General features: G+C 34.4%; 1 protein-coding gene, 2 long non-coding RNA genes and 1 pseudogene across 7 annotated transcripts; 1 reads left to right on the top strand and 3 right to left on the bottom strand.

Moving 5' to 3' along the window:
* Positions 1 to 1,093: 1,093 nt before the first annotated feature.
* Positions 1,094 to 12,178, bottom strand: LOC136233462 (cytochrome P450 71D445-like). Its single transcript, XM_066023416.1, has 2 exons — positions 11,277 to 12,178; positions 1,094 to 1,954 (listed from the first exon to the last, which is right to left on the bottom strand). The coding sequence occupies exons 1-2, from the start codon at positions 12,171 to 12,173 to the stop codon at positions 1,334 to 1,336; spliced, it is 1,518 nt and encodes a 505-aa protein (XP_065879488.1). The 5' UTR covers positions 12,174 to 12,178; the 3' UTR covers positions 1,094 to 1,333.
* A 1,455-nt stretch (positions 12,179 to 13,633) lies between these two features.
* Positions 13,634 to 27,406, bottom strand: LOC136216610 (cytochrome P450 71D445-like; annotated as a pseudogene).
* LOC136220676 (uncharacterized) lies at positions 14,524 to 18,640 on the bottom strand. Of its 3 annotated transcripts, none has more exons than XR_010684667.1 (5): positions 18,285 to 18,640; positions 17,879 to 18,046; positions 15,426 to 17,280; positions 15,279 to 15,358; positions 14,524 to 14,741 (listed from the first exon to the last, which is right to left on the bottom strand). It is a non-coding gene; the product is annotated as an uncharacterized lncRNA (long non-coding RNA). The 3 variants fall into 3 exon arrangements; XR_010684668.1 differs by having other exon boundaries at positions 15,426 to 17,493; positions 18,323 to 18,640; XR_010684665.1 differs by having other exon boundaries at positions 18,323 to 18,640.
* On the top strand, positions 20,973 to 24,563 carry LOC136220690 (uncharacterized). Of its 3 annotated transcripts, none has more exons than XR_010684675.1 (7): positions 20,973 to 21,279; positions 21,912 to 21,984; positions 22,076 to 23,372; positions 23,455 to 23,532; positions 23,617 to 23,692; positions 24,258 to 24,357; positions 24,460 to 24,563. It is a non-coding gene; the product is annotated as an uncharacterized lncRNA (long non-coding RNA). The 3 variants fall into 3 exon arrangements; XR_010684676.1 differs by having other exon boundaries at positions 21,855 to 21,984; XR_010684670.1 differs by having other exon boundaries at positions 21,851 to 21,984.
* Positions 27,407 to 27,904: the final 498 nt, after the last annotated feature.

Raw genomic sequence — 27,904 nt, 5'->3', positions numbered from 1 at the left:
AATAAAGATTGTAATGTTTAGTTCGGTCTTTTTATTCCTGTCATAATGTCGTGATGGAAAAACATCAGTAAATAGTGAGGACGTCCTAAGGTTTATTTTGGTCTGGTATTTCATCTCTGCAGGAGACGAAATTTCGTTAACAAGTTTGTCACAAAGTTTGGGCACAACAAACCTAAGCGAAATATGTGTCAACCGATATAAAACTAAGTTATGGAACCATTTTCCGCCATTATTTGAAGGTTTACTGATAGTGCACCATGTTATGGAACCAATTGAACTAAAAAACTAAGTTGATAGTTAAGCCTCCGATCATAATTTTTATTATTATTTATAACATACCTCTTCATGTTAATTATCCTTGAAACGTGTACAACATGAGTGCATCTCACCATGTGTTGAAATTCTATCAATAAATGGATTGCCAAAACCCTCGACTACTTAGTCTAATACATTATGATACCATGTTATTCAACAAACAGAAGTAAAAGTTTAAACTGATAATATCATAATTATTTTTATTAGAAAAAAACAATTTGTTATTACCAATTAATATTAGAGCAATGTGACAAAGGCTTCATCTCAATTCTGGTATTTCATGAATAAAAACAAATTCTTATACTTCATGCATCATCAAAGTAACAACCCATAAAGACCAAATTCCACTCTAATGTACTGGATGAAGTGCAAAATTAACCTTAATGTATAAATTTGTCCAAATTTAATGCTAATTTTCTCAAACAATATCAAATTTAGCCTACTTTCCTAAAAGTTTGAAAATTCTCAAAAGTGTTATTTAACTATCAAATTGTATATTCTAAATATCAATTATATCTAAGATATTTATAAATATGTTACTAACACAGTTATAAAAAAAAACATGTTAAGGACCAAGAATAACTTTTTATTATTATCTCTCACATACCCCTAACGCAAATCCCCTTCGACTTGAAACGTGTACATCACAAGCACATCCCACCATTTGTTTAAATTCATCAATAAATAACGGTGTCAGGAAGAGACTCTGATACCATTTCAAGGAACCAATTGAACTAAAAGTTTAAGATTACAGTTAAGGTCCAAGGATAACTTTTTATTATTATTCATGAGATATAGTTCAAGGAGCTAACAAGACACTTTTGAGTTTAGAGACCAATCAAATTTTTAAGTCAAACTACATAGTCTCCTAATGTATGAAGACTTTATTAATATACATAGTCTTGTCTCTATCCAATCCTAAGAACAATGCAAATAAATTAAGCACAAATGACAAGATTTAACAACAAGGATACATTAAACATGATAAAAGATTATTTGGGACTAATTAAAACATTATTTACCTAGTATGAGTATGGTATGAAGTAGGAATGATGCAGAGATTAAATTTCCTTTTCGTAGTAACACCAATCTCTTCAGTCATATCAAAATCTTCCAATTTGATTCCATCAGCAAGTTTCCAGTCAAAATGGTATATCAACTTGGCAAGTGGAAGATCAACATTTGCTAACCCAAACACTATTCCAGGACAGCTTCGCCTTCCAGCACCAAAAGGAAGATACTCAAAATTATTTCCTTTAAAATCAATTGAACTATCAACGAATCTCTCTGGTTTAAATTCCTCCGGATCATTCCAATATTTGGGGTCTCGTCCCATTGCGTATGCATTAACCATGATTCTGGATTTCACTGGAATATCATATCTATCAATCACACAACTCTTTGCACATTCTCTCGGAACCAACAATGGAACCGGAGGATGTAGCCTTAAGCTTTCTTTGATTACTAACTTTAGGTACTTTAGTTCATGTAAATCGGTTTCATCGACTCTTCCTTTTGCATTGCATTTTTGTCTTATTTCTGCTTGTGCCTTTTCCATTACTTTATGGTTTTTTATTAGTTCAGACATTGTCCATTCTAATGTTGTAGCTGAAGTATCAACACGAGCAGCAAAAATGTCCTGAATTAAAATCACACATCATTAGAGTAGACTCATATCCACACAAATATGTGTCAGCAATTTTAGTCAAATATAACAGATGGTTGAAAGGAGGATAAAAAAGAATAAATAGATAACTAAAGTTTTTAGTTCAATAGGTTCATTCGCATTGTATTAGAGCCTCTTAGACCAAGTGATTGAAAGTTCAAATCTTAAAAATCTTATTTGTTTACACTTTTAGTTCAATTGGTTCCTTGTTACATTTTTCAATTTGATTTTTTGTTCAATAATTTACTAGTCCCTAAATTTTTTTTGGATAGAAACACGTCATGTGGAAGGAACAGAGGAAGGGCATCCACACGACAGGTGCCCATAAAGGAAAGGTTCTACTTATTTTTTATTAATTCACACGGTGTGGGAAGATTTCAACACGTGGCGTGGGTTATCAAAATTTTAGCCCACGCGACTAGTCAATTTTCTCCACAACATGTGTGCCATGTTATCTTGTAACTATTTTACCCCTAGTGGCTTAGGGCAAGTTGGTTGTGCCTTGGGGTTCATGCCTTTCCTAACCTAGGGTTTCAGGTCAACAACAATGGACTTTTGTTAGGCCCTTCGGCCCTCAAAGTAACGCTGATGAGACCACCACCATGACCACCACCGCTCAACCATACACAACCCCAATCCATTTTCATCCCCAACCTTATTTTCCCATACCGCAAATTTACATAGCCAATTAACTATTAAGCTTGATTCCTCGAACTCTGTTCTCTTGAAACCGCAAGTTTTATCCATTGTGTGAGTTAGTGGACTATGCTATATGGTACCAAAGGGATAAACAAGTCCTGAGCTGGTTATTGGGCTTCGTTTCTGTATCTTTGCTACCACACATCGCCTCTACTGCCTCCACTATTGAGGCGTGGAAAAAATTGACAAAGGCCTATGCCTCTGGATCTCATTCTCGGATTTGGAACTTGAAAGATCAATTACAAAAAGCTTCTCATGGCACTGATGATATGTCAAACTATGTGTTTAAGGTTCATAGTATCTACTATCAACTTGCTTTGTATGAACATATTGTTCCTAATAATGATTTTGTTGATGATTTATTGAATGGTCTTGATGAGAAATACTTCCTGTTTGTTCGCTCAATTCAATTACAAACCGAGCTAATTGACTTTGATCATTTTTTTGGCCTGTTATTGCATGAAGAACTCAATTACACCGCTCATCTTCATCAACGGTAATTGAACCCACTGCTCTATTTACCACTCGGCCAGCCAGCAGCTCTCGTGGTCGTCGTGGATGCGGCCGAGGCAGATAATCAATCGAGGCAGCAGTGGTAGAGGTTCCTCGGGTTTCAGTAGGAAGCGGATTCGGCCTATCGAAGGGACAAATAATTCTTCCTATGGTGTTTCTAATGGTGCTAGATATTCAAATAATAATTTTTATGGTGTTAACAATGCTTCTCGATACTCAAATAATACTTATTATGGTGCTAATTGTGCTTCTCGATACTTATCAACCAATAATATGTTGGTCCCGTGTAACGTGACAAAGTTAGTTCCAAGGGGGTTAGGAACTACTTAAAATTTTTCAGTCTTTTAGCACAGCAATACTGAGTAAGGTTAGAGGCAGGCTTAGTCAACTGCTGACTAAAACTGCTTCTATCGTGAGTCAAGAGATAACACTTAAGTCTATTCCTGAACTCAGCTCTCAGATCACTCAACTCAAAAATTTCCCTATTCGGATCTTATTTCCTAACCTCATAATCTTGCAAATTTACTTGAACAATGATGTCCCATCTCTATTACAACGTTAACTACTCCTTCCCGTCCTTTTAACACTTCAACTTCAAATAGTCTTAAATCCACTAATTATCCCCAACCCATTGTCGCAATCTTTCGGTGATCATATTCTTTCTTCCAAATCTTTTGAGGTGTCTCACTTGCCTTCCACATCTCCCTCCACTACCTCGTTATCCTCTCCCTCTCTTTAAGCACCTCAATATACCCTTAATATGAAAACTAGGCTTCAAACTAATATTCATAAGCCTATCTATAAACTTATCTCTTCAGAGTCCACAATGGAGAAAAGCAATGAAGGAGGAATTTAATGCCCTTGTTTGTAATAAAACTTGGGATCTTGTACCACCATATGTTTCTCAAAATGGCTTGAGTTGTAAATGGGTTTTTTGAATCAAATGCGATTCAAACGGTAAAATCATATAGTACAAAGCTCATTTTAAGGAACACGATTTTAGGTAATGATTTCGTAGATATGAGTACGATTAGTTCACTGAAAACCATATTGAGGAGTTGGAAATTGTGCTCCTCGGTATGCCCAAGACCCCTAAAAACAAGACCATAATAGGTTGAAACATATGGACTTTACGATGAGCAACCCCAACCCATTTTCACAAACAGAGCTAGATTAAAAATGTTCCACTATTTAACATGGATGCCACCTTCCCGAATCAGCCTCGTGTAGTGTTTCGGCGGGACATATACCAATTTTTTACCCGTCATAGAGGGGTAAATTTCATCAATGGTGTACAACTTTTGCCCTATTTCACACTTTGGTGTACAACCTTTATTTTGTTTCACTAATATGTACGACCTTATAGGTGACCTCCCAACATGGTGTACATGTAAAAATGACTGGTCAAACCGATCAACCCTGCCATTTCACCTTTTTTCAACTCTTTCCTTACAAATTATGGGACCCATATTATATTCAATTACGATTATACCCCCATCCCCTTCCTTTGAACCCTCTCTCTCTATCTTTGCCTTTCTCCCTCAAACTCCATACGTAGAGTTCTTCCAAATAACAAATCCAACCTGAAATTTTAAAATTAAAAAACTTTTTCTATTAATCTATTATTACATAAACGGAGTTATTTGAATTGGAAATCCAAATCCACCGGCCACGTAAAGTGGATAAGAGAAAGCAGTGAGCGGTTTAGAATGAGAAGGGACAGTTTGTTTAACGGTGGTCAAAGGAAGTCCTTTTTACCTCTCGATTCCGACTGCACATTTGGAGAATGATGTCGAACTGGCCTCTGACCAGTGAATTCGGAATCAACGCCTTCCTTGAAGGGAAGATGACGAAAAAGAAAAAAACCAGAAGATAGTTGGCCTACCAAAAAGAAATTAGCAGGCGACAGAAGGAGGAGGCTGAGTTTTGCGTTTGAGGCAAAGAAAAGAGAGACGGTCGGAGTTGGGATTCACCATCACGAAGAGAAAATCTGCCATGGTGGATTAGGTTTCGCTTTTGAGAGAAGAAGAGGAAGATGATGGAGTGAGGGATGGCTAGGTTAATCTTTAGGATAATTAGATAAATTGTAATTGGAGGAAGAAGATAGAGTGAGCCATGAGAAAAAAATATGATCTTACTGATTTCAAATAATGGTGCGGCTAGTGAGAGGGATAGGAAGAGAGAGAAAGAGAGAGTTGAATGAGGGAAGATTGTATTTTTATTTTTATTTTTTTAGGGATAAAGGTATTTTAGTCATTTTATATGTGGTAGGGCTGAGGTGGCGCGTTGACCAGGCGTTCACCTGTCATTTTTACCTGCTGTGCACCAAAGTGGGAGGTCACCTATAAGGTTGTACATATTAGTGAGACAAAATGAAGGTTGTACACCAAATTGTGAAATAAAGTAAAGGTTGTACATTATCGATGAAATTTAACCCCTTATAGAGCCAATCCATATGAAATTCCTGATACTCCGGGTAATCAATTTAAGAAGAACATATGACCATTTATACAATATGAATGAATTAATGAAGGAGGTCATATTGATTGGATTTACTAACGTGAGATGGTCGGCCATCAATAGCGAACTCCCTTTCCACCTACCGAAATTTGTTGTTATCTTATCTGCAATTTTCCTAAGATGATGAGCCCTAGGTGCTCTTTAGAAGAGCGGAACACCAAGGTAATTGAATGGAAGATCTCCAATTCCAATACCAATGACGCCAGGCAAAAGACCCAGATGTCTAGCAATAATGTGCCTACCAAAATACACCTCTGACTTCTGCCAGTTCACTTATTGACTTGAAAACAAGCCATAGATAGAACAAAAAAAGGCGTCATTAAGAAGATGAAAATTGGTCATTTTTGCCCTATAAAATATGAGGATATTGTCAGCATGTTGGATCAAATAAATAAACTTTCAGAGGTACAGAGGAAGAGTATAATTGCTGGAAGAAATTCTCTTCTAATTCTCTTGCCTTACTACTTTGTATTGATAGGTATTTATAGATTACAAACATGACTCTTAGTAAACCTCATTAACTCTCTATAAATACAGATACATACATAGATACAGAAATGACTCTTGGACACTCTATAAATACAGATACAGAAATGACTATTGGATAATACACTGAACCACATTAAAGACTCTATTAATTATAAGTTTATTATTTCAACACACCCCCTTAAACTTATAATTTTTTTATCCCTTAGTTACACCAAGAACACCTCTCAATCTGCTGAAATCTTCCAACTTCAAAGCTTTAGTAAAAACATCAGCAACTTGATCTTTGGATGGTACGTGCTTGAGTTGAATTTCTTTCCTTCCAATGCATTCTCTAATAAAGTGATACTTGGTGTCAATGTGTTTGCTTCTATCATGAAAGATCGGATTTTTAGCCAACGCAATAGCTGACTTATTATCAACAAAAACATCAGTTGCTCCATCTAGAGCAAACTTCAAGTGTAACAATTGCTTGTTTCTTAGAACTCCAAGCAAAAACAGCAGTTCCCATAAAAAACACAAAACCAGTTGTGCTTTTTCTATCATCCACATCTCCTCCCCAATCACTATCACTGAATCCATACAATCTGAAATTGTTCTGGGAAAAGTAAAATAGACCATAATCCAGTGTACCTTTGATGTATCGAAGTATTCGTTTTCCTGCCTCCATATGAGTCAAAGTTGGAACCTCCATGTAACGACTAATAAGTCCAACTCCATATAAGATATCTGGCCTTGTACATGTCAAAAATCTCAGCCTTCCAACCAACCTTCTAAACAAAGTTGGATTCACCTTTTCTTCATCATTATGCTTTGACAACTTATTTCGACAATCCACTAGCGTAGAAGCTGAATTACATTTATCCATCTTGAATTTTTTTAAAATAGCTTCTGCATATGACTTCTGAGACAAAAAGACACCTTCATCACTTTGCTTAACTTCAGTGCCCAAATAATATGACATCAGCCCCAAATCCGTCATCTCATAATTATTTGTCATCAACTTCTTAAATTCTTCAATCATCTTTTGATCAGATCCTATGAAAATTAAATCATCAACATACAAGCATACATACATTATTTTTCCATCCTCATTCTCCTTGATATACAAAGCATGCTCATATGGACATCTTGTGAAGCCATTCTTCTGGAAATAGTCATCGATGCAAGAATACCAAGCCCTTGGAGCTTGCTTAAGGCCATACAAAGCCTTTTTTAACTTCAACACCTTATCTTCTTGCCCTTTCACACTATAACCCAATGGTTGATTGACATAAACTTCTTCTTCAAGAGTTCCATTTAAGATTGCTGATTTGACATCCATTTGGTGAATTTTCCATCCTTGTTGAGCTGCCAAAGAAATAACTAATCGAATTGTCTCAATTCGAGCCACCGGAGCAAAAACTTCTTCATAATCAATTCCGGCCTTTTGAGAAAAACCTTTTGCAATAAGGCGAGCTTTATACTTCTCCACTTTTCCTTTGGCATTTTTCTTTATTTTGAAAATCTACTTCACTGCTACAACTTTTTTTCCCTTTGGCAATGTTGTCAATTCCCAAGTGTCATTCTTTTTTATGGAATTGATTTCTTCATCCATTGCTTGTCTCCATTGCTTATCTCCATTTCTTTTCCTGAACAGCTTCTTCAAATTGTATAGGTTCTGTATCAGCAAACAAACAGAATAAAGTAGCATTATCTACTTCTTCAGTTTCTGCATAAATCTCACTCAAGCTTCTCATTCGAGAGGCTGCCTTTGTGATGAACTTTCTGGGGATGAGTCTGACATATTTGTCTGAGATGTGGAAGGTGAATTCGGTGGTGTGATAATTACATCTTCATTTTGACCTGCAAAATCATCATCATATACAGGAAGAAAATCATAATTTTCATCTTCTGGAATCTTCCAATTCCAAGAGCTTTCTTCTTGAAATTCTGCATCTCTGCTTATCACAACTTTTCCATTCCGAGGATTATAAAATTTATAACCTTTGGAATTTTTTCCATAGCCAATAAACACCATCTTCTCACTTTTATCATCCAATTTGCTTCTCAATTCGTCAGCAACATGAACATAACCAAGACAACCAAATACTTTTACATGAGAAATATTTGGTTTCTTTCCACACCATGCTTCATTGGGGGTCTTTTGCAAAAGCTTCTTTGAAGGACTTCTATTATTTAAATAGACTGCACATGTTACTTCTTCTGCCCAAAATTCTTTTGGCATACCTTTGCACTTCATCATGCTTCGGGTCATGTTAAGAATGGTTCTATTTTTCCGTTCCACGACACCATTTTGTTGAGGAGATCTTGGAACAGTAAGCAATCGACGAACACCATTATAATCACAGAACTGATTGAATTTCTCAGATGTGAATTCTCCTCCTCGATCAGTTCGCAATGCTTGAATCTTCAAACCGCTTTCATTCTCAACTAGTGCTTTAAACTTTTTAAACACTTCAAATGCTTCAGATTTTGCCTTCAAAAAATAAACCCATGTTTTCCGAGTATAATCCATACACCATTTGTTGCTTGCACATTTGCTCCAGTCCACCAAAATTCAAGTGACCCATTCTGAGATGCCACAGCCATGCAGAATCTGATGAGGCTTTCAAACACATAGGACGATCACTGTTGATTTTTAATTTGAACATCTTGTTTGCAGACATAGGAACTTTTGCAATCATTTTTTTTCTTTCCATCTTTCATAACCAGCCCATTCCTTTGCATCTCCACTTCATAACCTTTCTCCAAAAGTTGTCCAATACTCAAAATATTGGATTTCAAAGCTGGAACATATTAAACATGAGAAATAAATTGATGATCTCCATTCTTAAGTTTGATAAGAATGTCACCACTTCCCACAACTGGAACTTTTGTTTTGTCACCGAAAGAAATACTTCCTTTCTCAGATTCATCAAGCTTATAAAAAAGTTCTTTATTTCCCGTCATATGATTGCTTGCTCCCGAGTCTAGATACCAAGACTCCTTGCTCCTTGCTTCATCTTCGCTACATGTCAGTAACAAAGTTGATTCTTCATCTTCCTCCTCGGCAAAATTGGCCTGTTCGTCTTTAAAAGGTTCAGATTTACACTCAGCAGCATAATGTCCAAATTCTTGACAATTGTAACATTGCACACGAGATTTATCACGACCATGCCAATTATTTCCATGGCCTTGGAAATTGTTGCCTCTACCACGTCCTCTTGCATTCCATTGCTGATTATTGGTGGCTTCATTATTGTGGAAATTTCTGCCACCTCTACCTCTTCCATTATATCCACGATTCCAGCCACGGCCACGGCCTCTACCTCTTGATCTTCCTCTTCCTCTTCCTCTTCCTCTTCCATATCCACCTTCAAATTGCTTCTTTTCTTCTTTATCATTCAAATCTAGTTTCGCCTGCAACACCTAAGCGACAGGTTCTTCTCTATTTTTTAATCTCTCCTCATGGGCTTGTAACGAACCCAAGAGTTGATCTACAGACATAGTCTCCAGATCTTTTGATTCTTCAATTGCAGTCACCACGTAATCAAATTTCTTAGTCAAAGAACGAAGGATTTTTTCTATCATAAGAACATCCTCCATTTTTTCTCCATATCTCTTCAACTGATTGACAATTACCAAAGTTCTATTAAAGAACTCATCAATTTTCTTTGACTCTTTCATCTTGAGTTTCTCATACTCACTTCTCAAGGTTTGCAAACGCACCTTGACTACTTTATCTTTCCCCTTAAAGGAATTTTCGAGAATCTCCCATGCCTCCTTGGCTGTTGTTGCAGTCGAAATTTTCGCGAACATATTCTCATCCAGACACATGTGGATTAGAGAGAGTGCTTGTTGGTCTTTCTTCCTTTTCGCTTTTTGAGCATTCGTCAATTCCTCCTCATTCTCTGGCTGCTCATATCCAGTTTCTACCATTTCCCATACATCTTGGGAACCCAACAAAGCCTTCATTCTAATGCACCAATTATCATAATTTTCCTTTGATAATCGTGGATATTTGTATGGGATCATTCCATTCAACATTGTAGAGAATTTTTGCTGGCTCTGATACCAATTTGTTGGATCAAATAAATAAACTTTCAGAGGTACAGAGGAAGAGTATAATTGCTGGAAGAAATTCTCTTTTAATTCTCTTGCCTTACTACTTTGTATTGATAGGTATTTATAGATTACAAACATGACTCTTAGTAAACCTCATTAACTCTCTATAAATACAGATACAGACATATATACAGAAATGACTCTTGGACACTCTATAAATACAGATACAGAAATGACTATTAGATAATACACTGAACCACATTAAAGACTCTATTAATTATAAGTTTATTATTTCAACACAACATACATTTCATGGGTAGGCATATTGCAAGACCTAAAGTAGATGATTGGCGCAAGTTTCCCATGGTCAACTAGACTGTTCAATACACGGCTCAAAAAATCCTTTCAATACCAAATAAAATTGACGATAGCAGATCCCCCTGTTTAACCCTCCAGAACAAGCAAACTAACCATCAGTCCCCGTGTTTGACAAAATTGAGAGATGAGCCGAGGAGAGGATATTGAGTATCCAATCACTAAACTTAACTGAAAACCTAAAGGCCTGTAAAATCTCCGGTATGAAGTTCCAATCTAAAGTATAAAGCCTTCTTGATATCAATTTCCATACATATGTTACCCCAAAACATTTCTTATTCAAGAAATTGAAATCAAGGCTAAAAATGAAGAAATAAGAATTTTTTTTACTCAACTGTTGCATGCTGGATTGTGTGTTGTGTTTTCTAATAAATTTTCTTTAAATACCCTGAAGCAAAATGACATCGTGTGAAGCATGTCGATTTGCTTTTGGGCTTAAAAAAGATTGGATGCTGAGTCCCATACTCTTCCTCAAAGAAGCACATCTATCATGGCTGGAGTTGCCAGCGATACCAAGGCCCGAGCCGCCAAAATGACAGCTTTCAAGTGTTTTCTGGCGGCCGGATGACTCTCCCTGGCTCCACCACTCATGCCACTCTATATCATAGAACATGCATGTAATAATATTCAACATAATACATTAAAAGACACTAACCCCGATAAGTGCTTTGATGGTGACATCAGTCAAAGGAATTTGAAGATCCCCTTTTTCTTGCAGATTCAAAAGAACATCTACAAGATCTTCTTTCTGATCCTTGGTGATCTTTGTTCTAGCAGATCTATGTTGTTTCAGGATGTCCTCGACTGTTTGATCAAGTTCTTGGTGAGCTTTTTCAACTCTATTATTTATCCCACTAAACATCTCAAGCCATTTGATTGAAGGATAAGCATCAGCAATACTAATCCCTTGCCCAACTTCAAACAACATTTTCTCAATAGCTGTTACAACTTTATCTTCCCCTTCCCATATCTTTCCATAGGCTACTCTTGAAGTAATACAATAGGTCAAAGAACTGATCATCCTGGTAATGTTTATAGCCGAACCTGGTTTAGTAGATGAAATTGATTCAATAAGCTTCGATGTTTCTTCATCCCTGATTGATCTGAAGGACTCAACACGCTTTGCAGACAGCAACTCTACTGTTGAAATCTTTCTCAACTGTCTCAAGTAATCTCCATAAGGAGAAAAAGTGATGTTTTTATAGCCATAGGTTGTACTTTTAGCAGCACTCAGTCGAGGCCTTTGAGCAAAGATGAGATCATGGGTTTTGAGGACTTGTTCAGCAGCTTCAGGAGATGAAATCACTATATTTGTAACTTCACCAATCTGAAGATGCAAAATGGGTCCATATTTGTTGGACAATTCTCTCATTTTCTGGTGTGGTAAACATCCAATTAAGTGGTGCATATGTCCTATCAGAGGCAGTTTCCATGGCCCTGGAGGTAGGTTTGGATTTGTGGTTTTGAATTTCTTCCAAATCAGAATAAGGAAGAGGAGGCTTAAGATGGACATTATTGCACATTCTGAGGAGGCTAAATGAAACTCCATCATCCAGATTGACACACAGTATTCTGATTGCTTTTTTTATATATTACTTGTTTGTTTCTTTTAAAAGTAATAATTGACTTCAACTACAGATGTTGTTTGTATGTGTACGTCTGTAATAATAATAATAATATTTCTATGTTTACATTCTGACTTTTGCTTAATGTGAGGATCATGGCCCTATTTTACTTTTATTTTTATATATATATTATGAGGAGGGTTGACATGGACATTATATATAAATTAATTGCTAACTAAAATACAGATTAATAGCCAACAGTTTATTTATAAAATCTCTGTTGCCTCTGTTGACACGTTCGTCCCTTGTCATCCCCTCTCAAATCGAAGGTGGGTGAACATCCGTTTGGTCAAGGTGGGTGAACCATTAACTTGGTCGCTTGGAAGGGCTGGTTGCGGGGGTGTTTTCCGCAGTGATAGAGGCTTCACACGAAGGTTGCTTCGCCTTTCCAATTGGCACCAATTATGCGCATATTGCTGATTTTAGGGCCACAATTTTTACTGTTGAAATGGCATGGGAGAAAGAATGGCATTATCTATAGGCAGAATCGAGCTCGTATTTGGTTGTCTGTATGCTATGTCAACGCTCGACTTTGGTACCATGGTCAGTCCGCCAAGCTTGGCTGAACTGTTTGTGTCTCTGCTCTCTAATGCATGTCACAATCACGCATACTAGGCGGCCCATGCCTTGGCTCGATTTGGTGCCTTGGCCACTGATATTATATGGTGGCCTTGGGCCTCTTGTTTTCACCAATCCTTTATGTTTGATGACCTTTGTAATGTAGCGCATTTACGTTCAGGTTAACTCTTTCTCTGTAAATATTTTTATTTTGTGCAAGGGTAAGGGGTGCCAGCATAGCTGGAATGTTTTGCTTTGGCTGATGATCATGTCCCAGCTTCCATTTAAAAAATTAATTAATTAAATTTTTTTAATTTTGATTTTTTACTACGTTGACAAATCATCAGAAATGCTTCTAAAACACTTATCCTCATTTCTTTTTGCTTCCGCTATTATATATATAGTATATATTAACGAGTTAGTAATTGACAATAAATAATGTGTTAATGTGGAGTATTATTTTATTTTTTTTGCTCTTAGAGTGACAACTAATCCAAAACACCTTTAAAACACTTTTTCTAGATTTTTTTTTCTTAACACTTACAAATATGCGACTAAGTAATTGTAGCTGGCTAGACTAATCCAAACTATTTTGAATACAAAAAATATTGAACAAGTTTTTCACAAAATAGATTTTTCTAGTCAAATTATATAAAATCTAATATAACAACAATAAAGTTAATAATTTATTAATATCAACAATACATCATCTTATTTATATTTAATCCTAACAAAAATGCAAATAAATTAAGCACAAACAGTACTATTTAACCAGAGGGATACATTAAATATGATAAAAGCGTATAGGAGACTAATTAACACATATTATCTAACTAGTAGGAGGATGGTACACAGTAGGAATGAGGCAGAGATTAAATTTCCTTTTCGTAGTAACACCATCTCTTCGGTCATATAAAGATCTTTTGACTTGATAGCATCAACAGGTTTCCAGTCAAAATGATATAACAATTTGGCAAGTTGAAGATCAACATTAGCTAACCCAAATAATATTCCAGGACAACTTCTCCTTCCAGCACCAAATGGAAGGTATTCAAAATTACTATTTCCTCTAAAATCCATTAAACTATCAATAAATCTCTCTGGTTTAAATTGCTCCGGATCATCCCAATATTTTGGATCTCGTCCCATTGCCCAGGCATTAACCATGATTCTAGATTTGGCTGGAATATCATATCCATCAATCACACAACTCTTTGCACATTCTCTTGGAATCAACAATGGAACAGGAGGATGTAGCCTGAAGCTTTCTTTAATTACTAACTTTAGGTACTTTAATTCATGTAATTCTGCTTCATCTACTCTTCCTTTAGCAATCACTACAAGAAAAACACTAGTTAGGGACCGAAAATTCAGTCCCAATTCAGTCCCTAAATGTAGTTACTGACTGAATTTCATGAGTTAAACGGAATTTATTCAGTCAGTAACTCGCTAGTTGGTAACTCGTTAATGACTATTTTTACGATTTAGTCGTAAACTTTGCGACCAATGCTACTCAGTCGCAAACTTTCGTCGCTAAATTACGGACTAAATTTGTAGTCTAACCCACAAAATATAGTTGCTAACTGTGCTCTGCGAATATTCCCAATTCTGGTTTTTTACGGAATTTAATTAATTGCGACTAAGTTTCCGTCGCTAAACTGAATCTTTTTTATTTTAAAATAATATTTTGGAAAAAATAGAAAATTAAATTTGGATCGAAGAGAGTTCACTTGCAGTAAAATAATAACTAAAACATACATACGTAATGATTAATGACTAGAATATTGAAATTAACATTCAATTCCATTGTAATCTACAAAACATGTTAGTAAGGTCAACACTGTAATCTACATCCATATGCATGCCAGTTTAGATTTTTCAAGTTTCGTAACAAGGCCCGAGTGAGACAGGAACTGCAAATTTGTTCAAAAGAGGGCCTGATGAAAACAAAAACAGAATTCAAGAATTATTAACAATAAATTATATGTATGTGAGTTGTCTATTTTGTTCCTGGCCTGAAACTATACATGTTCTATAAAGTATCATAAGATTCAAAGATTGTTGCTAACTACAGGCATCAACATCATATAAAAAAAAACTTATATTTGATCATTAAACATGAGACACTACTTTATATCAATCCATTCAATGCACTAAAACATTTTAATTAAATGTCTCAAGTGATTAATACCCTTAGGCAGTAGTCACATTTGATGTTAACCTCTTAGCCAGTTAAAGGGCGGCCCGGTCGCATTACGCGTCCCCGCTGAGCGAGGGTCCGGGGAGGGGTCCCACCACAAGGGTGTATTGGGGGCAAGCCTTCCCTTGCCAATTTAATTGGCAAGAGGCCTCTCCTAAGACTCGAACCCGTGACCTCTGGTCACACGGCAACAACGTTTTACCGTTGCGCCAAGGCTCGCCCTCTTAACCTCTTAGCCAGTTAAAAATGAAAAATGTCTGCAGTGAATTTATACCTTTCCCATCTAGCATAAGCTCATCGTTTATGATCTGAAAAGCTGCCTCCTTTGGTATCGAGTTCTCTAGCATCCTATACCTGAACCAACCGCATACCAATTAGAATATTCAACAACAGAACAGAACAGGACAGAAAGAAACTATACCTTGGGAGTGATTCTCGTACGTAGCGAGAGGCAAATGTGGAATGAATAGAGACATCAGATTGTGAAGCAATTTTTTATAGCACCATTTTTGTAAGTAGACAGAAGAAAATCAAAATGAATGTTGGGTTTGAAGAAATGGTATGGTATGGTATTTATAGTGAATAATCAACAAATGGAGATTTGAATGGGATTTTGTGTGTCACAACGGGGAAGCAACCTACGTTAGGAAAATTAAGACTTGGCGTAATACCAAAATTGACCTTTTATTCAACATTGAAAAAGTCAACACGCAATGCCATTTGATTCCTCTTTACGGGTTTTTTCATATTACCCACTGGAACTGGATTACCAAATACCAGAAACCATATCGTTGTTTCATAAATTACTTATATTTAATTCAGTTAAAGAAAATTATTCATTCTCAAAATGTATTTTTTACATTAAGGTTTTTATAGTTTATCTATAAAGTAGCATAAACTTAGTGATACCGGAACACATAACACATTAGCATTAACAAAAGACAAAGCTAATGATCACTAAGATGGAAACGCAACATACAGTTAGTACATATATCACATAAGGTATGACTTAAGATGCTTAAATAATTACTTATAAAAGCAAATTTCAAAACACTTGAATAATAAAAAAAAATGTAGTTTTAACCAAATGAACCTAGAAAATAGGTCTAGCAAGATCTGTTAAGCACTAAATTGTTTGTTTATGCCCTGTTTTGACAGTTTAGGGACCTTCAATATGAAGTTCTGTCAATATAGTCTACTACAAAAGGAAATGTAAAACAAGAAGCCATATTTTAGCAAAGTCAAACAGTGGCACCTTCTGGAAAAAGCTTGTAAGCACCACTTGCCAACTCAAGATTTACAAGAATCATGGAATTGGATTCCCATACTTATATCTATGGGCTTTTGAAAGTTAGTCGTTGGGCACAACACAAAGAACAATATCAAGTCATGCTTAACATAAATGAAATAACTATAACAATGATATACAGATCCATGTGTTTTGAAAGTAAATGAACATAGTTACACAACATCATGAAACACGAGAGCTGTCACAACATCAAATCTGTTAATTGTCAAATATTAGAGCTGAGTCTTTCTAAGAAAAGATAATTCCCAAATGAGTACATTCATGAATCATCTCTCTAATTATCAATGTAACAATTTATCAATATCAGAGCTGAGTATTCTGTAATAACAATTTTTCTTTCTAAAAAGTGAAAACAAAGAGTGGGGAGATTAAATAGCTCTTTTTTAACTAGCTGCCTTAACCGTCGCGCCAACTCATCTGACTTCCAACTCAGTTCGCGGAAAGCCTCCACTCGGTCAACTGGTTATTCCAGATTGACCACATCCAAGTCCCATTGTTTCTCCTCCGCCAGTCGAGTTGCCTTACAGGGTCACTCAAAAAGCACGCATCATTGCATCTAGATGATGATAATTTGATAAAAACTTAAAAAGACAAGCGGGACTCTGTCGTCTAGCTAAGTCAAAAACAGGGGCTATGAAACATCCCTTTACGGGTCCTCTCTCACCATCCGGCTAGGCAGAATGGGTCGTGTTTAGTTTCTTTTTCTAAGTCAGATCTCTGGCCTACATTTGAGTCCAGTAGGGCAAGACGCTTGGCAACTATGATAAGTTCAAAACCTAGCATTAAGGGTGTTAGCACGATATAAGAGAGGAACAAAACAACCGTTTGCATAATCCTCTCCCTGATAGTACAAGTCCTGAGAGAGAGAGAGGTCCTAACCGAATGATGAAGTCGTAATGGAACAAACCTTTATTCACATTCTGGCCTCTAGGCCCACCTCTCCTAGCAAAACTCACACTAACATGATCTGTATGGAAACATTAATGAAATGACATAAATATAATATTCAAGTGAACAAAGATATTAAATGATAAATTCAAACCTATTATGGTAATCTAGGTTTCAATAGTAGAAGGCACACTCTATTATTTCCAAATACTGCAGAAGAAATTAGTGGTATGAACATTCTGAGGACCTCAAATAAGAAACAATAGAACCAGTTTCAGTATATCCCAATCAGCTGCAAATAGAAAAGAAAAACATATGCAATCAGAGAAAGAAAGCTCGTACAAATCACAGCAAGCATTTATACAAGATTCAAGAATGTCAAATGCAACCAATTGAGTTTCAGTTATAAGGTCAGGACTGGCAAAAGAACACATAGATTACCTGATTGAAGCTACCATTCAAAGGATTCATTTATCACTTAAACATAGTGCCATTAACATGGAAACCAAAGTAAAAGAAGAATCTTAAGATTGCTGTGTAAAAAAGGAAGGAAAGTTGTCATAGAAGCTAAATGTCTTTACTTGCATAAACCAAGAACAGTGGTATTAACTTGTGCAAATTGAAATATAAATAATCAAAAGAATGAGAATAACACTTCAAATTTAGAAATGAATTACCTAATCACCTCAACACCAAAGGCTCCATTTCACAAATTCAACAGCTTGAGCCAGATCGAAATTCAAAGCGGCAAATGCAGATCTGGAATCGATTCCCTAAAGATGCTTCAAGTGTTGTTTGAGAAGTCTTTTGTAATCATACTCTGAACTGCTTTAGATTCGAGAGGCCTAACAACACAATCAATAATAAAAAAAAAAAGGAAAAAGAACACAATCTATAAGAACAAAGAAAAATATCAGAAATTGAAAGAGGAGAGGGAAAGAACATCTAAGACCAAAAAACACCCAAATAATAAGATGAAAATAATACTTACTCTGAAAACCCTAAACCCTAAATGTTAACTAAGCCATGTAAACCTAAATGTTTACCAGATCTAAAACACAAAATAAAAGGAAAAACTAATACCATGTCTGAATCGAAGAGTAGTGGTGTAGATGCCTCACCTTCTGTCATCGGAAATCTCCATTGCAAAATATCAACCCCTTAAGCCTCGTCGGTAGCTTCTCCTTGCGTGGATATCAACCCTTTAAGCCTCGTCGTTCTATTTCTCTGTTGATCTCCATTGCGAAATTACACAAAAAAAAGGACGGGAATTAATAAGAAATGGATGAACAAGGAGGAAATGGTGTAAGGATAGATGGCCAAAGAAGGAAGAAATAACAAAAATGTAAAAAGAAAACGAACAAGAACAAAAAGAAAGAGAACGAACTAGAAAAGATAAAGTGAGAATCCCCAAACGAGATGACAGCTGTAATAATGGAGAGAAGTAATACTTCTTCTTTTTATTTGCTTTTTTTAATTTGTTTTTTTTATTTAACAACATAAGGAGTAGTCTGCAAGTCTAGAAAATAGTCTTTAATTTGGGGCCAGCTTTTGCCACCAACATCTTCATTAACTACTAACATTAGTAGTTAAATACGGACTGAATTTAATTCAGTAGTTAAAATCAGTCATTAACTCTTTATTTTCTTGTAGCGAATGTATTTTTCTCTTACTTCTGTTTGTGCATTTTTCATTACTTTAGGGTTTTTTATTAGTTCAGACATTGTCCATTCTAACGTTGTAGCCGAAGTATCAACACCAGCAGAAAATATAGCCTGAATTAAAATCAGAATTCATTAGAGTAGACTTGTGTCCCCACAAATATGTGTTGAAAATTTTAATTAAATATCAAAGATGACTGAAGGAAGCAAAAATAAATAAATAAATAAAGACAATTATGTACACATGTGTGAAAACCGACAATATTGTATCTTATGTGAGAGATAATAATAAAAGTTATTCTCAAGCCTCAACTATGGGCTTACGTTTTTAGTTCAATTGGTTCTTTGACATGATATTAAAACATGCTATATCAAAAGGAATTCGTGTGATAGATGTACAAGAGATAATAATAAAAATTATTTTTGAACATTAACTATCAACTTAAACTTTTAGTTCAATTGGTCCATTAACATATTACACGTATCAATTTTAGTTAATTTTTTTTTTTTTTGTATATAAGTGAATAGATCCTATATTTGTTGATTTATTTAGTTATTTAGTACTCATAATTTAATAATACATTCTTAGATAATGTACAGACTAATAAATTATTTACCCTATTTTTTATAGGTAAGATGGTTTGATGCAGTGGCAAGGCACATTCCAAAGTTGTGTTAATTACATGATATAGTCCACAAAGTCAGAAATAGAATGATAAGCCACGCGAAACCAACTTCTTAAGGTGAACCTCGAGGGAAACTAACTTCATAAAGTGCATCTCTGGGAAACCAACTTACTAAAGTTAACCTCATGTGAAACCAACTTTCTAAAGTATACATTAGGGGGAAACTAACTTCCTATCATGTACCAACTTTTTAGAATGTACATCACGGAATACTTAAGGTAAAAGGGATCATGTATTTTGTGAACTATAAATATATATTTTATTAGCTTTGTCAAATATTGAATTGAACAAATCTATAATAATCACTTTTTCTTTAAGAATTATATATATTTATAAATGACAAGGTGTTCAATTATAAAAAGGAACACTATACCATAAAACCCCTACTGCAACCAAATTTGAATTTGTTGCTTGCAAATTGATGCATTAAATGAGTATATTTTGATGTATTTCTATAATGTTGCATTTTTGTTGCATTAAACTTCAAATTAGCAAAATGATAAAAAATTATGCAACAAATGTATTTAATTGTTGCTTGACATGTTGCTTTAGAATAAGCTAATTCAACAATTTGTTTAAATTGTTACTAAAATAACATAAAACCGAGAAAAACAACAAAATTATAATTGTTGCAATCACATTTGAGCGATACAATGCAACAAAAATAAAGCAAAACTAACAAATATATATTGTTGCAATAAAAATATCTATTATTTTATTAATATATAAATATTAAGTATTGATTTTTGGACAAAATTATATAATCTTAATTTTTGAGAACAATTATATAATGTTAATTTTTGGGAATAATATACCATATACAATATTAATTTTTAGTAATATATAAGCTTCCAAAAAAAATTAAAAATTTTGTACGAATTTTTTTTTTTGAACTTTCTATGGTATTGTGCATAAATTAATTTGAATTTGTTCACCAAAATTAATTTCTTTAAAAATAAAATAAATATTATTATATAATTTGATATTAGATTATACAATATTTTGAATTCAACCCAAGGTAATATATTTGGGTTTAATCAGTTTATTTTTTTACGTGTAATTTTAATAAGAATCGAGATTGGTTATATGTGATTAATTTTTATGGTCGAAATAATAAATAATAAAATTTCATATTGAAAACCAATTGATTATCCGAGTTATTGATGAATTTTCAATTATTCGACGGATATTGAACACTTAATCGTTTAATTTTCGGTTTATTCTTAAAATGAAAATAAGTACGAAAATAAAAGGAGAATAAATTAAAGAATAATTACTCAAATTAGGAGATTGGGGACTAAATTGAAATGTTAGAATAAATTAAAAGAGAAATTATAACACCAAAGGACCTAACTGTATAATTTAGTAATCGAGCGAATGAATAAAAACTTTTCCCTAATTTTAATTCCAGATCTCAAAACCATTTGGATTTGGGGGCGGTTCATTTTTTCCTCATCCCTCTCTTTGGAGGTTGCGATGGATATTCTCTCTTTGGCTCCATGGATTCTGACCCCCTTTCTCTCCGATTTGGCTCCTGTTTATCCTCTCTTGGGCTAGTCGTCTTCTATGGTTTCTCGCTCAGTTTCAAGACCTTAGGAGGTCTCATCGGACAAGTTCCGGCGGGGATGGTTTTCGCCTCCGATGAAGAACGACGGCGGCGGCTATTCCGCCTCTGATGATGTGTTTTGAGTCCTTGAGGAGGCTCGATCGGTCTATAATCCACATGGAAAGGTGAGTTTTGAGGTTTTTTGCTCTCTCTCTATATTGCCTTCTCCGACCTCGATTTATCTTCTGGTTTTTACTAGTTCTAAGAATTCCTAGAGGCGTAAAGGGTATTATGTGTCTTTGGTTTGAGATGGGTGTTTTCTATGTTTGTTCGATTTAGAGATGGCTATTTGCTGGTTGTTTGGTGTTGATTATTCATGCCGTGAAATCGATTTTGTTGGCTCTGATTCAGACTTGCATTCGTTGATTTTTGTTGTTTTTTTTCTTGGTTCCGTGAAGGAATGCTTGGCTGCTGTTGATTTTCTTGCAGACAGTCCTTTGAGACCCTCAAACTTGTTGTCTGGCTTGAAGCTTCTTGCTTCACTGATGTTGAGCATTTTTTAGAGGGTCATTTTCTTTTGTGAACTGTTTAAATGCTCTCTAAGTTGTAACAAATCATCCATTTTCCCCTTTACTTTGTGAACTGTACTGCTTCCATGTAGAGGAAGAAAGAGTGCGGTGATGAAAGTCCAATAAATTTCAATACAATTCTGTTTACATACATGTATTCTGTATTCATGGGTTGCTTTTGGTAAAGTAAGGAAAGAGCAAGAAGGATTTGATAGTGGTGGACACTAACATACAAACAATGTGGCTAGAGCCATTGTTGCAGCTCTCAACTGGAACTCCACTCCCGACGCTCGCAAAGCTGCTGTCACTTTTCTCGAGACGGTATGTACTTACTCTCGCCTCTGTTATTCTTGCTTTTCCCTTGCTCTTTTAATCACCTCACCAGAAGATTTTAATTTTTAAAATGATTCAGGGCTAATCAGAAATGGAACTGACTGCCGGAGTCTTGGGAGCCTTGAATTGGGAGAAAAGGAAAGTAGGCACAGATTTTGAATACTGGTGAAACCGAAATAAAGAGAAGAAAGTGAGTTAACATATGACCAATTCAATGGGTCGGGTGATTAAAGATGAAGAAAAGTGCAGTAGTGACCTGAAACTGAAAACAATGGAAAATTAATCCCTTTTGAAAATGAGAAATTATTTCGTATTCTTTGAATCAAAGCAATTACTATGGAACATTGAATTGTTGTTTCCAAGGGAAAACTCATTTATACATGTTGAAGCCAAGCAATGAAAATATTTTCCTCGGAAATATTTTCCAAAATAAACTATTCCATTGAAACAAGCAGGAGTCTAGATTTTGGTATATCTTTATCTTATTTCCCTCCTTTTAATCACCCTGAAATTTATGTAGGTCCCTGATAATAAAATCTTGAATGGCAATTGTTTGTTGGACAATCTGTTTGTTTTTGTGCTTGTTTCAACTGCTTTGTCGAATGTAGTGAGAAGTGTTATAAAGTTCATATGTTGAGGTACTTGATTGAACTATTGGCTAAGGAACTTGTTTACCTTTAAGGAAAACCCTCTTTTAACCATTGACAGCAAAGACTTGGTTCCTTTTGTGTATTTTCAATATGATATGATTTCTTTTACTATTTATGAGAATATACATTGGTTGGATCCGAGATAAATGGAACTGCTTCTTTTATCTTAAAACGTTGGTTGGATCCGAGATAAATGGAACTGCTTCTTTTATCTTAATCGTTTGATAATGAAATCCTTGATGGAATGAAAGAGTGGAGTTGTTGCAAGAAAAATAGTCATGATGATTTCTCCCTATTTTTGGAAATTCCAGGGTACGTTACTACTTCTTTTCTCTCCTTTTTTTTCTGTTGTTATTGAGGATTGATTAATTCTGGTACAAATTCTTGAAATTAAATTTAGTAGCTGTTTACAAATATTGAATGACCAGTGATTGGCTGTTTCATTTACTCACACAATCAAAGCTATGGAACCTTTATTCTTAGTTGTTCTTTCTGCCATGTTTCCTGGTGAGGTAGGCGTTTTGAATCCATGTTTTAATGAGTCCCTCATTCGTTTGCATTATATTGAAATGTTGGAGTATGATTTTGACGCTTTGGAGTATGATTTGAAGTAGGTTATTGTTATGTTAAAGGGTAAATAATAATTAAAAGAGAATTTATTTACAAACATTAAGGAGACTTGCTCAGAATAGAGAAGCAGCAGGGAAAAGCAGGCTAAGAAAAAAGGTCTGTTTGTGTGATTCTGTCTGTCCAATTTTATTTTATAAATAATTGGTTTTTGCTTATTTTTGTTATTTTGTAATTATAGGCTTATGTTCAGCAACTAGAGTCAAGTAGGATTAGGCTAACTCAACTTGAACAAGAGCTTCAAAGAGCCAGATCTCAAGTAAGTTTAATTTTGTTGTTAAATGAACCTAATTATCGTTGAAAACAAGTTTAAGAAATGTAACCTATTAATTAATGTAATTAGGGGGTTTTCTTTGGAGGAGGAGGTTTAATGGGTGGAGATCAAGGTCTTCCTGTAGGTATAGCAAACATAAATTCAGGTATGATATCTTTCTTATTTATTGGGTTTGTAAAATGAAGGATTATTATTAAGATGGGGTGGTATATAGATGCTACTGTATTTGACATGGAGTATGCGTGATGGGTGGAAGAGCATCACTGAATAAGTTAAGATGGGGTGGTATATAGATGCTACTGTTTTAATTTTTGACACCATGTATTTATTTATATTTGCATATATTACACCTTAATTTATAATCTTTGTATTTGTATTGTTCATATCTTGAACTTGTCAATTTTGGACCTATAAGTTTTTTATTTATTGTTTGGCAAACTTCAAATAAAATACAAGATTGCATAGCCGATCAAATTTGAAGTGTGTCAAAAGAAAATAAGAGTATCACAGGTCCAAAGTTGACAAGTTCGATTGAATGACGAGATGCCGTGAAAGTTTCTAGAAATGGGTAGAGTTAGGCATCAATCCTATAAAGTTGATGTCCGTTAATACAACCATACATTTTATCATTTTGTTTTCATCGCTTCTTTTAGTTTCTACTCATTTATTATTATTATTATTATTTATTATTATTATTATTATTATTGCAGATAATAGTTAGCCAAATAGAGCCATTAAATGAGCAACAAATATTAGGGATATACGGCTTACAACAATCAATTAAGGAGGCAAAAGAAGCTTTATCATAAGGTCTTGAAGCTCTTAATCAATTTATCAAATCATTCTCATTGTAACATAATTTCATAATGAGAATTTGCAATTCACATGAGTTATACGTAAATTCTTGTACAGGATGATGATGGAGAAGATAACGAGTGATATGAATGAAGGAATTTGAAAACTATGTATTGGACATATTATGATACTCTATTTTATTTTGTAAGAGATTGTGTATGTTTTGGATCATTGTTTAGAATTATATTTATTATATTTTATATTACACTTTCCAAAATTAGTCAAAATTTGCATTTATTACAAGTTTAAATTATTCAAAAGAAATGCAACAAAAAGATACAGATTATAATTGTTGCAAAAATTAAATTATAAATGTTGCAGATTCAGTTAAAATTGTTGCATGATTAATAAATATGTTGCAGATTGTTGCAATTTCAATTAATAAATATGTTGCAGATTGTTGCAATTTCAATTAATAATGTTGCAAATTCGAATTAAAATCGTTGCAAAAAAATCATAAAATTTGTTGATTGAAATCTAAATGTTGCATTAAAAGCAATATTCATGTTGCGGAAACTATTAAAATTGTTGCAAAATTTAAATAAATTAGTTGCATTTGATTTAATGCAACAATAATAACATGTTGGATTATTATTTAAATTTGTTGCTTCTTTCATAATTTGTTGCAACTAATTAAAAAATATCCAACAATTCTAAATTGTTGCTATTATTTACAAATTGTTGCATTAGCAAATAATGCTACAGGAGTATCCGCAACAATTGGATTTCTGTTGCGTTTGACCTATTTTTGGCCTACTGCAACTCAAAAAGGGGTCTAAGCCAACAATTTCACTTGGTTGCATTAGGGGTTTTATGGTGTAGTGAACACTCATTTGTAACTATGTTTTTATATTATTTTACAAGTTTAGTTGAGAGATGGAAAAAATAAATAAAAAATTATGTCATTCAAGAGCGAGCTGCTAAGTTTCCGACGGGCGGGGCGGTCCTGTCTGACTCCGCCATGTTAAAAGATAAACTTATATTTATTAAAGTCTCAATTATGATACATAATTTTAAGAGAGGGGTATATTTCCAACAATCATTGAGAGAAAAGTATGTATTTCTATATTTGGTTCAATCAAATCCTTCTAAGGTAGTCTTTATATTCAAATTTGATGTCCTAATTAAAATCCTCATTTTTCTTCTATCACGAGAAATTTTACACCAGGAGTAATACTCCAGACCAATCAAAATGGTTTGAATCCCACTACATGTGGTGGAAAAAAAAAACTATATATGAATGTGTTGTGAATTCATTGGTTGGGAGTATTACTCCCAATCTACTCTAAAATTTCTCCATCTATCACAGTGATATCCCAATTTTCTGTCTGGACTTTCTTGCTCGAGTTCTCAGAAGCTAGAAATTTTACTTAATTCTCGAGTATTTCATTTGTTTTTCAGGGATTAAAGGAGTTTGAATGATTTGTGTGTGGATCAATCTGAGTTATTGGGTGATGATATGGTTCTAGCTTTGGAGTCCCAATAATTGAAACTAGGGTTATAATCTGTTTGGGAATTTTTTTTTCTTGGGAGATATCAGCCATCTTTAAACATGTAATTGGGTTAACTTGACTGGAACTCTGGACTGTTTGGTCCTAGAGCCTCTGATACCATGTCATAGAACTGATTGAACTAAAAATTCGAGCCGATAGTTATTAATTTCTGAGAGCTATAACTGCTAGATATTAATTGATTTTCATGCGAAATTGTGATAAACAGTTGTTTTAAAATTCTAACCTAACACATCATATCTATTGTGATGAATAGAACAGCAAAAGTAAGAACACAGAGAGCTAGACCTTCTTATAAAAGTTTAAGTGTTAATTTTTGCATTTAGTATCTTGTTGGACATAGCATAAAAATTGATGTGTTCTGGTTTGATTATGTTTTGCATTTGGTTTTCCCTACTTTTAATCTTATATGTTCCATAGCCGTTGTATTGTTTCCTAAAAATTATTTGTGTTTCCTAACCTACAAGTCTTATTTCAATCTATATATACCTAGAATACAAGAACAACAAAAGAATTTTTGCAGCCATCATCATAATTATACCTCTAAAACTTTATAATATATTCAACATAATACATTAAAGGACACTAACCACGATAAGTGCTTTGATGGTGTCATCACTCAAAGGAATTTGAAGGTCCCCTTTTTCTTGCAGATTCAAAAGAACATCTACAAGATCTTCTTTCTGATCTGTGAAAGATCCAGTGATCTTTGTTCTAGCGGATCTATGTTGTCTCAGGATGTCCTCGACTGTTTCATCAAGTTGCTGGTGAACTTTTTCAAGTCTCTTATTTATCCCACTAAACATCTCAAGCCATTTGATTGAAGGATAAGCATCAGCAATACTAATCCCTTGCCCAGCTTCAAACATCATTTGCTCTATAGCTGTTACAACTTTATCTTCCCCTTCCCATACCTTTCCATAGGCTACTTTTGAAGTAATGCCATAAGTTAAAGAACTGATCATCTTGGTAATATTTACAGCTGAACCTGGTTCAGTAGAGGAAATTAAGTCAATAAGCTTGGATGTTTCTTAATCCCTGACTGATCTGAAAGACTCGACACGCTTTGCAGACAGCAACTCTATTGTTGAAATTTTTCGCAACTGTCTCCAGTAATCTCCATAAGGAGAAAAAGTGATGTCTTTATAGCCATAGCTGATACTTTTAGTAGAACTCAATTGAGGCCTTTGGGCAAAGATGAGATCATGTGTTTTGAGGACTTGTTCAGCAGCTTCAGGAGATGAAATCACTATATTTGTAACTTCACCAAGCTTAAGGTGGATAATGGGTCCATATTTGTTTGATAAGTCTCTCATTTTCTGGTGTGGTAAACATCCAATTAAGTGGTGCATACTTCCTATGAGAGGCAGTTTCCATGGCCCTGGAGGAAGGTTTGGAGTTGGGTTCTTTAATTTCTTCAAAATCAGAATAAGGAAGAGAAGGGTTAGCACAGACATTATTGCCCATTCTGAGAAGGCAAAATGGGATTCCATGGTCAAGATTTACACACAGTAGGTAGCAAAGAGATCAGTCTACTCGGTTTTTGTAATATTGTGGGGTGAGACAAATTTGATATAATAAACAATTATGTCACTAACCAAAAAAAATATCTAAACAATTATGTTATAATAATAATAATTCATATGGACAGCAGCTCTTTTTTGTATATTATATTACTAATTTATTCCCAACTAATTCATTTAATAATAGTAATTCACAAGGCATTTCTTGTTTGTATTATATATTATGCGTTAGTATTGTTGAGATTTGATTGAATGTACATATAGCTAGGTAGAGTAATTGAAACTATTTTTCATACAAAAATATTTAAAAAGTTGTTTACAGAAAATGATTTTTGTGTTCAAGTTGTGATATCTTCTAATATAGTTAAAATATTAAAATTTGTAACTTATTAACAGGCTTAACACATTAGTACTTTCCTGTATTTGCTCTAAAAAAATGGATTGGTTTGTGAGTTTACAAAGTACGTT

This window comes from Euphorbia lathyris, chromosome 1 (assembly GCF_963576675.1).
Source record: "Euphorbia lathyris chromosome 1, ddEupLath1.1, whole genome shotgun sequence".
Taxonomy (NCBI): domain Eukaryota; kingdom Viridiplantae; phylum Streptophyta; class Magnoliopsida; order Malpighiales; family Euphorbiaceae; genus Euphorbia; species Euphorbia lathyris.
Note: the sequence above shows the minus strand (reverse complement) of the source record. Positions and strands in the feature narration are given on the sequence as shown.